This window comes from Pararge aegeria, chromosome 6, assembly GCF_905163445.1.
Source record: "Pararge aegeria chromosome 6, ilParAegt1.1, whole genome shotgun sequence".
Lineage (NCBI taxonomy): Eukaryota > Metazoa > Arthropoda > Insecta > Lepidoptera > Nymphalidae > Pararge > Pararge aegeria.
This window is the reverse complement of record NC_053185.1, coordinates 17096262-17109147: the sequence shown is the minus strand read 5'-3', so window position 1 is coordinate 17109147 and position 12886 is coordinate 17096262. Positions and strand designations below refer to the sequence as shown.

Here is a 12886-nt window from a genome sequence, read left to right as displayed (position 1 = left end):
GAAATAATGAATGAAAGAATGAATGAATACACTTTTATTGTACACCACAGAGAAAATTTACAGATAGACAAATACAACAGCACAATAAGTTAGAACGTACAATTTGGCGGCCTTATCGCTGCATAACGATCTCTTCAGGCAAAAGGCATACAAGAAAATGCTATACGAAATTAATAGGTGATACAACAAACATTCGTGAAATATTAGGATTAAAACTAAATTAACATTATACATATAACATAGTACGTATTGAATATAACATATTAAAGATACGTACAAAAATAATTATAATGTAAGTGCGTTTGATTTATAACTGTAGCCGAATAAATGGTGGCGTTTACCTGAATTATACTGTAAGCAATTCAGTGGAGATCCACAGACCCTAATCGTAGCGACATGAGCTCCAGCTTCAGCATTCAAAATCACTAAATGCCCCTCCGTACTTCCGGCAGCCAATGCTCCACCGCCAGGATGCCACGCTAGCGATACACATTCATAGCCTACCTGAAATGATACACAAAAATACGTGAAAACAGATATGACCAAATGGTGCAAATTCTGTTGTACACAAATCTCTCAACTGAACTAATAGGTCTAAATGTAGAACTATCTCTTTCACAATTCTTAGTGTAGATAGGGATAGCCCTACTTTAGCAACCGCCGGCGTATAATTGGCTACAGCAGCTATTTTTTTATTTGTCTATGTTCTAGTTTACTTTATTACCTGTGTAGCAAAAATGAGTTTGTGACCTTTCCATAATGCAATGTTTTTATCGTGACCAGCTGTTGCAAACATTTCGTCATCTGGATGAACAGCCATGCCCATTAAGTGCTTATGATGGCCGAATATAACCTACAATGAAATAACAGGATTACAACACCAATTAATATTAATCATGGTGTTACAACGTTTTATTTGTACGTACGACTTACTTGGTTAAATCGTCGTTGCAGAGATCCTTCCATAATATTGTTTTTCGTAGTTCCGATGTATAAATTACCATCATTTCTTCCTGGTCTTTGGGGGTAAATAGTACGAACTCCACCAGCCGATTCAGGTAACTGTTTCGTAAAATGAAAAAATTAAAACAAACAAAAACAAAATCTGTCCCTCTCTTTTACAGTTTAAGTTATTTTCTTACCTTTGTTTCCGTTATCCGTTTATAGTTTTGCAAGGAATCCCAAGCTGCAATTTTTCTATCTTTTTCACCACCAGATATTAAAGTACCTTCCGAGAGCATGACTAAAGAACTGATTGCTTTTATGTGAGCCTGTAACATTATTTTGTAGTTAAATATTAATTTCAGATCATAAGTAATATTTTTCGGTGTTAAAATTATACTCCTACCTCGAATTCCATTCGCACAAAGTATGCCCCATCGCTATCAACGCTATAAATTGTAATAAATCCATCACTATCAGCTGTCACTACGTCACCATCTTGTTCAAACTGTAAAGCAGTTACTTGAGTCCGTGCTGGCTAAAAGAACAAACAAAATTTAGTACTTTTACTTAAATACAAGTACTTATTTACCAGTTAAAAGTACTTAAGCATTGTAGATCCGCACTAATGTATAGTGATGTCACTATACATTAGTGCGGATCAAAATTGGAGAATTAGTGATACCTACGAAATCTGTAATATGACGGCAATTTTAAATTTGCGAGAGTTATTTTATTCGTTGAAGAGTTTAAAGTAAACCTTGGTAGCTGTTTAGTATTGAAAAACCACAAAATTGTATAAACCGATCAATCCCCAATTTTATGAGCATTTTGAAAAATATAAGAAGTTCAGAAATATACAACGTTTATTAGTAAGGCACTAATTATAAATTAATTGAAGAACTCAGATAAAGGCGTTGATGAGAACAATGTTTTTTCTCTATATAGGAGTAATTTTAGGTAATGTAAGCATTTATTAATAAGTAACTTACGGGTTTAATAATGTCAGTGCGTTCGAAAAACCCGTCTTTTCTCCTGTTCCAAAAGGCAAGATGCCCCTTTCCGTGTGTTATTAGGAGATTGTCGTCGAGGGGATGGAAGGCTGCGCCGGTCAATTCTTCTTGTAACGTCTAAAATAGTTATGATGAAATACATTAATATCTAGGTACCTCAAGGGCTTTTGATTGTCGTTTAATTGACAAAACATGACAGAAATAGTAAGAAAATTTTAATTAATAGTTTGGTGCATAAGAAGCATCCTATATCGAGTGTAAGCGGATCGGTTCGGCGCCGTGCCGGTACCTATTTTATCAATTGTGGTCGTTTCATACAACAGAAAAAAATATTCCTATTCCTGGTACCTACTCAATTTGATATTCTATCTCTAAATGCAAGCAATGCACAAATTAATGTCTTAATTTTTTCTCACTGGTCTACATTTACTACACACACAACAAACACAATCTACAGTTACTTTAAACAACTTGGAATATTGCCCAAAGTGACTGTAGATTAGGCAGTCAATGAAGCGACGATCAAAAAAAATTAACAAAAAAAAACGACTTTGTTAAACAACTAAAAAACGAGAAATAATGAATTAGCAATTTCCTACATTATACTATCCAATGTCAAACTTACCGCAACTTTGCCAAGTAGATGTCCCCACTGCCACTGCCAAACTGATAAGATACTTTCACGGCCAGCGTCGACTGCCAGCACGTAGCTGCCGCCGTTCTGTGTTACAATCAAATAACAATTGGAGCTGTTCTACATATTATGTCTAAAACTAGGACGGGATTATCCCTAATGATTCGTTCTAAATCGTCAATATCGTAGGAAAATGGCGGATCTATATTTTGTCAAACTTTACAGTATTATTATTGTTTGAATTGGTTGAAAATTTTTAAAACTACCAATTAATTTTGAAATTTTGTAGCGTTCCCTCGATTTCTTTAGGATTTCTCCAACAGCTCTTAACCTGATGAAAATGGAACCACATGGGAAGTATACTATTTCATAAATGACCGAAACATACTTAAAATAGAAGAAGAATAAGATAGAATACCTTCTACTTTTTTATGAGTTAGATACGCAACAGCAAAATTGACTCTTTTCTCCGATGATGACGAAATGTTATCAAATTAAGCTTAATTTGCTATACTCCGCGAAAAGCAGTAGAATCTGTGTGGTGTAATTTATAATTTCTTCAATCCAAAAATGGAGTATAACTCCACACCAAACAGATCTTCGGCAATATACCCTCTACGCACGTTTCGCTCCGAAACCGGAGCATCCTCAGGAGATGTTGACTTTACAATGAATAATTGTTAAGTCTACGTTGTGGGCTGGTACTAAGAATGTCTGTCTGTCAGTCGAACATGTTCAACACTAATCAGACAAATCTTGTACTAGGGTAGCAGATGTATGTAGGTACTCACAAGCTGCGAGAAAGCCACGGCAGACACGCCCGCCTCGAACTCCGCCATCCCGAACACGTGCAACGTCTGCAGCGTGTCCGTGCTCCAAATGCGCACATGCGCCTGCGCACGCCGCCCGCGTCCCGCACGTTGCCCGCTCGCCACCAGCTCCCGTGAGGGGTGCAGCTCCATGCTGGTATTTTTGAAATAGTTTTATTTCCACTAGTTAAAAGTTAGCTGTTGACTGTAATCCGCAGTCTTTGATTACAAGTAACAATGGAATCTCACCTAATGAAGCAGTCTAACATGGTATTTAGCGGGCTAACCTGTAACGGGTTAAGGCTGCAACCTGCTACCATATTAGACAGCATAGTCACTTACAAGGGGGATTGAAATCAAGGGCTATTGTAGTTGAGAAAAGAAATAACCGATGGATGAAATTATGTTGTTCAAAATCGTTGTGCAAAACATTGTTCTTAAGGCAAACCAGTCGGCATAGCTAAATAATAACCGATGACACATTATGCAAATAATGGAGAGTCACGCAAACTTTGAAAAGAAATGAACTAGAAAGTTAATGCAGTCACCATAAGGGAAAAAAGGTAGGTAGGCAAGAGACGATTTTTTTTATAAATCAGTATTAATTTGCCATTTTTACCACTGTATGTCTTCTGTGTGTCCTGTGTAATGTCTCTGCGATTCTTCATCTCGGTCGTACATCACGGCCACGGCGGCCACGTAGTACAACAGCTCTCCGGTCGGCAGCACCCACAAGTTACGCCGAGAGTCCGCGCCGCGGTAACCGTATCTGTAGTTATACGAGCAACATTCTACCACAGCATAGCGAGACGCCGTGAACGGTGGCATCCTTATGTAGTTGACATTCAGTCAAAACGTAAGAAGCGCTTTTCATCTACGTCCGCTAATGTTTGGAACGCTCGTCAGGCATGGGTGTTTCCTGCCACATACAATTCGAATGCCTTCGAGGCAAGAGTTAATATACATTTTCAAGGCAAGGGCGCCCCAACTTAGACCGCATCATTGCTTTCCATCAGGCACGCTAATCGTTAAGCGCAAGCCTGTCTAGTATAAAAAAACATTAGCCGCTAACTGAGATACAGAATCGCCCTGATATACAGGGCGATTCTGTATCTCAGTTGACACCAAATCAAGCTGGCACCTGTGGAAAATTGGTATCAAAGAATGCCAAAACCATTATCACTTCAGCCATAAACGTACAACTTACCATGACAGGCTTGTACACTTTGGGATGCAAAGCTTGCAATTTCGTCGAAAATACTTTGATTTGATCTTCTTATTTAAGCTCATTAACTCCCAAATTAATTCTTCCGTCTTACTCTCCCTCATTACCATAAATACTCGCGTTAATACCACAAAGTGTCTACAAGAACAATACTTCCTTTTACAATCCAATCGTTCGCATGTGCCGCCTTTATAATGATTTAGTATCAAGTAATCGTAATATTGTCATTTTTAACAAAAGGATAAATATTTTTAAAAATCAAATTATTAAGCACTATTCCACATAATCTTTAGGGAAATCATATATATATTATTTTTTAAGTGCTTCTTTTTTGTTTCAACTTTAATTTTATCTTTACTTTTTGTTTAATTTAATTCCAAGTTGTGTACACATACTTTGGGTTGTAGCTTAGAACAAAACTTGTTATTACTTATATTTAGATCTACTTTTAGTTATTACCTGTTTTGTGTACCTAATAACAATAAACAATTATATGTCACGTAATTGTATCTGCCAACCGAGTTTGAAACTAACTGAATTGGAAACCTAGGTTTAAGGTAATATATGGACTTAACATGTTATGTGCTTTCTACAGTACCTAGCTATATTTGGTGTCAACTGCAATACAGAATCGTCCTGCTTGGCCCCAACTGGTAAAACTTTAGGGTTACCTTACGTTTACGAACAATTTCCCCCTCTGGAGCATAGAGGACTCTGGGCCGGCTTTTGCTACGCGCTCGGCGACCCCGTGTGTAAGGGTTACCTTAAGTTTTACCAGTTGGGGCGAAAACTAAATACTACTTGAATAGGCACGTACGATAGATGCTCAATTTTTTTATTGTAAAATACGCTTAATGTTTTTATATAAATAAACAAAATACAACTAAATTAAATATTTATTTTTATTTTGTTATTTACATAGATTATTTCACTTCGATAATCGAAAGATTAAAAAAAAACTGCATACAAACATTTTGATTTTGCAGTGTAGTAACCAAAGAAGATTTAATGGACTTACACCCAGTCTAGCTGCATTTTCTTATCCGGTGGGGAGTTGTCAATAGGGGCATGGTGGATTGGAGGGTAGAACGTGCGCCGTAGACCACGAATTGTCACTCGGATTGGCTCTTCCTTTAATACTTCCAACAGTGTGTAGTCTGAAGCAAATTTTTCTTACAGTAAATGTCTACAAACAGTATACGATAAACTCCTTGAATAGATCTTCGTTGAACTGGTATTTTAAAATGTTATTTTAATTGGTACTTTTTGTTTCAATTTGTTATCAAAGTTATTACTGTTTGTTTTCTGTAAAATTAAGCGTTCACATCGTTTCGTATCGTTGATTGGCGTCGGGATTTTCTGTCAAGAAATCCTCCAATATCTGCCAGGAGTTGAAAAATACTGCGAGAAATATATATTCCAACTAACTGTTATAAATGCAAAAATATGTTTGGTGGCTGTTTCTTTACACGCTTACCTACTTACAATCTATTTGGTATTTTGGCATAAGTTAGTTGACAGGACAGAGATTAAAATAGGCTAGAATAGTTCAGTGGACTGTGGAAGGTTTACACTAAGGATGTTTGTCCTTAAATAGTGCACTGCTCTGTTTTCATGGCCGGTATCTTATCCCTCTTTTTCAAATTACCGCACGTTAACCTCGGCTTCGCTAGCTATTGATACATATGTATGAAATCCAAGGATCATGGGATCTATAAATTCGAAGGGGTATTTACCTGAATTACGAACAATTTCCCCCTCTGGAGCATAGAGGACTCTGGGCCGGCTTTTGCTACGCGCTCGGCGACCCCGTGTGTCCTCCGATACTGGCAGTGCTGCTATAGCCCCTCGTGATCGTGATCTATAGAACATTTTAATCATCTGTAATTACCGTATCGATTTTGGACATAATCCTTAATAATGTATTGAATAATTAACATTTTAACATCATCAAAATTCTAAATTAAAAATTATTTATTTCAAGTAGGCCCAGTTTTAAAACTCTTTTGAAACGTCAAGTCAGTCTGTTTGTAGTGACTCTACCACCGGTTCGGAGGGCAGACTCCACCGAGAAGAGCCGGCAAGAAACTCAGCAGATCTCTCTGTTTTTACATAATTTTACAGTTTACAATCTTTTAAGTTTTCTATCTTGTGAGAGATGAGAGCAGAGCCTATTTTCAAGCAGCCTTGTCGTTAAGAAATTAATTGTATAGAAACCTATATATATAATTGAAACTTATGCATTGGTAGGTCCAAAATTACCTTGGGAGTCATATTATAAAAGCATATACTCAATCCCACAAATAACTTTTGCAACTTTTTGCAAAGGATAATGCATATTTCACTAACGCACAGTAAGGCGGTTATTTATACCCACTTTTCGTTTATAAAGACTAATTTTTCATCTTACAAATACTATATTGTTATAAATATATTGAGAAGCTACCGTAATTATATTTATTTCTTTAAATTTTTCACGGAGAGATTCACGTGATTTATATTGACCGTAAGTACAGCACTTTTTAGGCCAAGTAAACAATCCTTGCTGTTTCAACGTCAGTAATATACTGAAAAGCTTACAATCAAAGGTCTTGCCCAGAAAAACTTTGTAATCTTCCATTGTTCGTGATTCTCCATTTATTATTGTATTTTTATTCACCTTTACATTTGGTAAAATAATTTCCACACGCTTAGTTTTTTTTGCAGTTAAAAGTAAATTATGAACAGTAAACCAGTACGACACATGCGATATAGCACAGCATCGTACTTGTATTGAACTCTTACAATTATTATTTAAAAAGAACACAATCCAATCACTTGCTCTTAAATTGTTTGTCTATCTGTCGGTTTTTCTGGTATAACCAATGATAAAAACGAGTAATCTAGACTACTTTTTACTGCGATCTGCCCGATTTGTTTGATAAAGTCCTTTTCTCCGAGGCCCCTTGAAAGTGTTACGAGAAATGGAAAAATAGAATGTCTGCTCATACAGTTCTTAGTATTAGCATATTTTACTGACCTTCTTATTGGTGACTCTATAGGCAGTGGGGCGCTTATACCAGGACTTAAAGCGGGAGCTACCATTGCAGTGCCCAAATAAAACGTCTCTACATCTGCGAATTCATTCCGTAACTGAGAAAAACTTCGCACCTGTAATGAAATAATAAAAAATGCGTTATATAAATCTGTCTCGAAGGCCTATTTTACAGATGTAGCCAATAAAGTATTGATTCACTTTATACAGGTTCTAATAAAAAATGGCTACTGCTTAGCTACCATAGCGCATAAGTAACATTCCCGCGCAAGTAAGATTGGCATTGTTTTCGAAACTATAAATTGCCCTGTTATCATTTAATACTTAAAGATCGCGTGATAAATCCGTCTATAATGTCAAAAATAAAAAATAAAGTTTATTACCATTTCGATTTTAGAGCGTTTTTTGTGTGTCTTGTAAACTTAATGACTTTCACTTGAGCAGTTTTGTTAACTAACGACGATAGATGCTCAAAGAATCCCTGCCAATTTTTTTTATATATGTCAATAAACACACACAATTAAGAACATAAAAGTTACCTCTTGTCCAGTTATTGTGTACATTCTTTTTGCACCACTCATTTTTAGGACTTGTCCTAAGTCTTCCAAAACCTCTTCGAAGGGTTGAGTCGTGCGTAGGTTCAACAATACACGGCACTGCGGACAAAAATGCAATTAATGGCTCCGAACTTTACGGACAGATAGGTGGAGGATATTTGACCTTAGACCCTGTTAACAGACGTTTAAATTGAATAGAAGCTTGTCGGATTACATGCTTTGCTTTCAGTCGATACGTGTTAAGGAGGAGGTTTGACGACAAAAGATGCCAAAACTTAAGCAACAAGTGTGTTATCTAGTTCGAAGCAGACCATGTCGTGAAGACCCTACATAACGTGGGATGAGAGCCAGAAGATGAAGAAGAAGAGGTATAGGTCAAACGTTTCGGTAATTTGTCTCATAGTGAAGGTAATGTGGCCTATTCTAGAGAGCTTACATAATTGCGCTGGTTGATCAGATGATTTACGTAGTAACTGGTCAGATGCGTTACTGATATCGATGAGTAATCAACACAATCGTCTGACTTTTAGTTAGCCAGACAATTGCGTTGATTAATCATCGATATTCAAATACAAAGTTTGTATCTCTAGAGATACGAATATTGCAAGTATATATAATTAATAGTAACTGATAATCGCTATTGATAAAATTAACCAGTAAAAGTAAGAGTACGGTGTATTTAGTTATAGATTTAAGTTATGGCCATTGATGTATGAAAACAAATTGATTTTGATGAATTTCTGATGAATCGGCTTAAAAAGCCGGAAAGAAATTCATCAGTTGCTCTTTTCCAACATATTATCTAGCATTATGATCGTGGCCCGTGGCATACCAAGGCTAAGACGTTACGCGTTACTCTAGTCCGAGCTGGTGGCTTTGGCCGTGGCTAGTTACTTCTTAGTCCGCTAAGCCATTTTCCAACTTTTTTTTATTGTAATATTTGACGGACCAAGCGGATGGCCCACCCGATTTAAGGCGTATGTGTTAAGCCTCATGGCCCTGTTAATGCACCCACGCCCTTCAGACCGGAACACAGCATTGACAATATGCTGCCTAGCGGCAGATATAAGCATTGCGACGTTACTTCCCCGGACAAGCTCTGCCACAAAAAGCTAGTTACTATTTAACGTTTTAATAAATAGGTTGTTTAGGTCGAATAAACTGGAACACCCCTTCAAAAGCATGTTTCTATCGTAAACGGCATCACATGCATTATATTTACAAAGTTTCTACGCTAATTTGTCATTGTTTAAAAAGTTAGCAAAAACGAAGATTGATCGTCGTTTATTATAATGTTTTATGTAAAAACATAACAACACCTCTCAAGCTAATACGTGACTTCAAAATGGTTATGAACCCTGTTGGTGCTCCGTGAAACCGTTTTATTAGAACACTCCACGACCGCAAGATTGTATTTAAAAGTATAGCAGTCAGAATTATTGCCCTATTCGATTGTAACTAGTGATATGGAGTGTTTTAAAAAAGCAACAACAAAGATTGATTTTCGTGTATTAAATGTTTTCTATGAAAGCATAATGACACCTTACAAGCTTAACATGTGACCTCAAAAGAGTTATCGAAACCGTGTTGGTGCTCAACACCAAGGATTTCTTCATTGAAACCGTTTTATTAATAACCCCTTGACCACGAGATTGTATTTAATAGCTTTTACGGTCATAATAATTAAAGGTCTACATTTTATATCACTCGCTGAGATATCCAGTAAATTTAAAAAAAATACACACGTTAAACAGAGTAGAAGATAAACGTTTGCAAACCATAAAGTTTTTTTTAGGGACAGAAAATCACCCTTCCAACCTAAAGCCAAGAGACATTTTTTTAAAGTATGTAGTGCCTAAGCGCTGATAGCGCACTGGGTAGGAGCTGGACTTCTAATTAAAAATATCGTTTTAAGTAATTAAAAATATCTCTTACTTCGGCGGTTAAAGAAAACATCGTTAGGAAATCTGCATACCTGAGAGTACCTGAGAGTTCTACACAATGTTCTCAAAGGTATGTGAGTCCACCAATCCGCACTGGGCCAGCGCGGTTAACGACAGCCTTAACCCCATCTCACTGTGTTAGGAGACCCATGCCCAGTCGTGGGCCGTTAATGGGTCGATTTGATGTAGTGCCAGCTTTTTATCAGAAGAGGTAAAATACTTAATGTTTAAATGTTATTGCCTGTTTTCAGAAATCCTGTTGGATCCTAAAGTTTAAATAAGGACGAGGTTTCTATTCTAATTTAGTGTATTGCATTCAAAATTCGTTTATTTGAAGTAGACCTAAGCACTTTACAACGACAATTCTGTCTGTTTTTAGTGACTTTGCTAAAATGCCGGTAAGAAATTCATCAGTTACTCTTTTTCATACAAGCAGAGCTGCTTCCAAGCAACGTTATGTTCTAATTGTTTCTATTTAAATTTTAGGGCTGATTTCCTTAACCGACTTGAAGATCAATTTGCAATTGAGTCTTTCAAATCAGTAGATATCTTCTGATGACGATTCGGTAAAACTCAAAAACATGCGTAGAGATCACATTTCGGAAGATCTGCATGAATCTGATACGTCTGCTTGTCGCGGATTGTAGACTTATATTCAGAAATGGATAGCTCTTTACAATGAGTAATGCCACCCTATACAGACTGGTTTCGTGCAACTCTGTTATGTTGTTGTATTTTTTATTATGCGAAGCGATAAGTGTTTTTCAGAACTTGTAGTAAAATGTGACCGAAACAAAGGAATATGTTTTTCAAACAGTAGATTTTATGCATGATAACTTACACATTAATATTTTACTATTCGGATTACCATATAATAAAAGTTTTTTTTTTATTTCAAATCACTTGGGTATGGAGCAGTCTTGACTCAGCAGCAGCAGTTTTCAGTGGGGCGGCATTTCGGAAACAAATTCAGTTGCCATCGTTTACAAATACGTATAGTAGTACGTTAGTGGTCAACTTAGTACTCATTCTAAGTTGACCTGGGAAAGACGCTACTCAACCCGCCCTCCAGGTTTGGTCAGCAAGTGTGGTTGCGTACTCTGTTAGCGGCAACGAGTTCGGACTTTTCGCTGCGCAGCGTTGTGTTTTCCATGCTGAGCAGTTAAAGTTCCTGGGAAGCAGACTTCTGCGTAAACGTAATCTCGAAGAAAGAGGCCGCGTAGTGCGTGCGTAAAGAGTATCCCGTGGCACATTGGGAGGGGGGTAGCTATTGTGCTAGCTAGCCGTCACTATACAAGTCTCTCTACCGTCTGATTAAGGGCCAAGCTATCCCGATCAGGGTGATTAAACGCGATAGCGCCGGCGATCGGCTGAGGTGGTTGGAAGACGGTAATTATACAACTAGTATAACTAATGTACCTGTATAGAATGATCCATATTGTTGATGATCCGTATCACTCGTCCACTGGTGCTCTTGCCGGCATCCGGGGGAAGCACGTCTGACTCAGAGACGGACTGCTTGCGAGTGCCTGCGCGAGACCACCGGCTTGTCCCGGTGATCATTCCTCCGCCGTACTACATATCGTTCTGTTGTTAACTGTTTGCGAGCAGCAATAAATCTTATTTGGTGCTCTTTATTTTCGAATGTATTTACGCTGACTGATTTTCTCTATTTTCGGTAGCTTTCGAGTGCGATAGTGAAAGGGTATGAGAAGATAAAAGAGTGGAAGACTGAGTGAAGATCCAGAAAAGATTTAACTCGTAGAAGTGGTAATTACCTGTATAGAATGATCCATGTTGTTGATGATCCGTATGACACGCCCACTGGTGTTCTTGCCGCCACCCGGGGGTGGTGCGTCTGACTCCGCGACGGACTGCTTTCGGGTGCCAGCGCGGGACCACCCGCTCGTCCCGGTTATGGTCCCGCCACCGTACCACATACCGTTCTTCTTGCCGTAACTCGCAGCCTGGTTACAAATAATGTTGTTTAAAATCATGTAGTATAGTAGTATTCATATTCAAAAGCCTCAGTGATAGTTTTCATGGAAACTAACGTGACATCAACGTTAAACGTCAAAATTTTACGACTCTATTTAGTTAGTCTAGCAAAAAATCACTTTCTTTAACATGAAGATCAAATATCGCCAGAAAACCAGCATGACTTTTAATACCTAGTTTATATATATTATGTTTATGCTCTGAATTATTTATGTATATAATATGATTGAGTATATATTAGTTAATTATTTTATATTTATTTATTATACTTGTCTTATTTATGCAATTTTTTTTATGTATTTGTATTAAGCTATTTGAATCTACATTCAAATAGCTCTAATTACAAATACATAAACAGTTTATAATAATTTTACACCTCCCGTCCGTTCTCGCTCATGTTGCCCTAATCCTAAGGTTGCTTGCCAGAGATCGCTACTAAGCTATGAGGCCGTCTTTTGCATTCTACTTTCGTCTTTGTATTTCTATTATTGTTTCATTTCTCTAACTCATAGTGGTGTAATAATAATAATAATGCCTAAGATTTTTCCATCTTGATCTGAAAAGAGTCTGAAGCACAAGATTAGATTGTTAGACTACGGCTTAAACAATTCTTTGTCTAAGAGGATACCTGTGTCATATAAGTAGTAAGCTGATAATATGTTGATAAAGATTTTGGGGAGTGAATCAATAAAACGTTTAAACAGACTTACCTACTATCTACAAACGGTATT

The 12886-nt window shown here is 37.2% G+C and overlaps 1 protein-coding gene across 1 annotated transcript in view; it reads right to left on the bottom strand.

Moving 5' to 3' along the window:
- The window catches only part of LOC120624310 (echinoderm microtubule-associated protein-like CG42247), a 40757-nt gene that overhangs the window by 2534 nt on the left and 25337 nt on the right, over positions 1-12886 (bottom strand). Inside the window, exons 2-15 of the mRNA XM_039890775.1 lie at positions 11936-12124; positions 8197-8313; positions 7643-7773; positions 6360-6484; positions 5642-5780; positions 4018-4167; positions 3381-3552; positions 2581-2676; positions 1935-2072; positions 1349-1480; positions 1143-1271; positions 934-1062; positions 725-853; positions 342-504 (exon numbers count right to left, since the gene is read on the bottom strand). Coding sequence (XP_039746709.1) covers positions 342-504; positions 725-853; positions 934-1062; positions 1143-1271; positions 1349-1480; positions 1935-2072; positions 2581-2676; positions 3381-3552; positions 4018-4167; positions 5642-5780; positions 6360-6484; positions 7643-7773; positions 8197-8313; positions 11936-12124 — 1939 coding nt within the window. The remainder of the gene's footprint in view (positions 1-341; positions 505-724; positions 854-933; positions 1063-1142; positions 1272-1348; positions 1481-1934; positions 2073-2580; positions 2677-3380; positions 3553-4017; positions 4168-5641; positions 5781-6359; positions 6485-7642; positions 7774-8196; positions 8314-11935; positions 12125-12886) is intronic.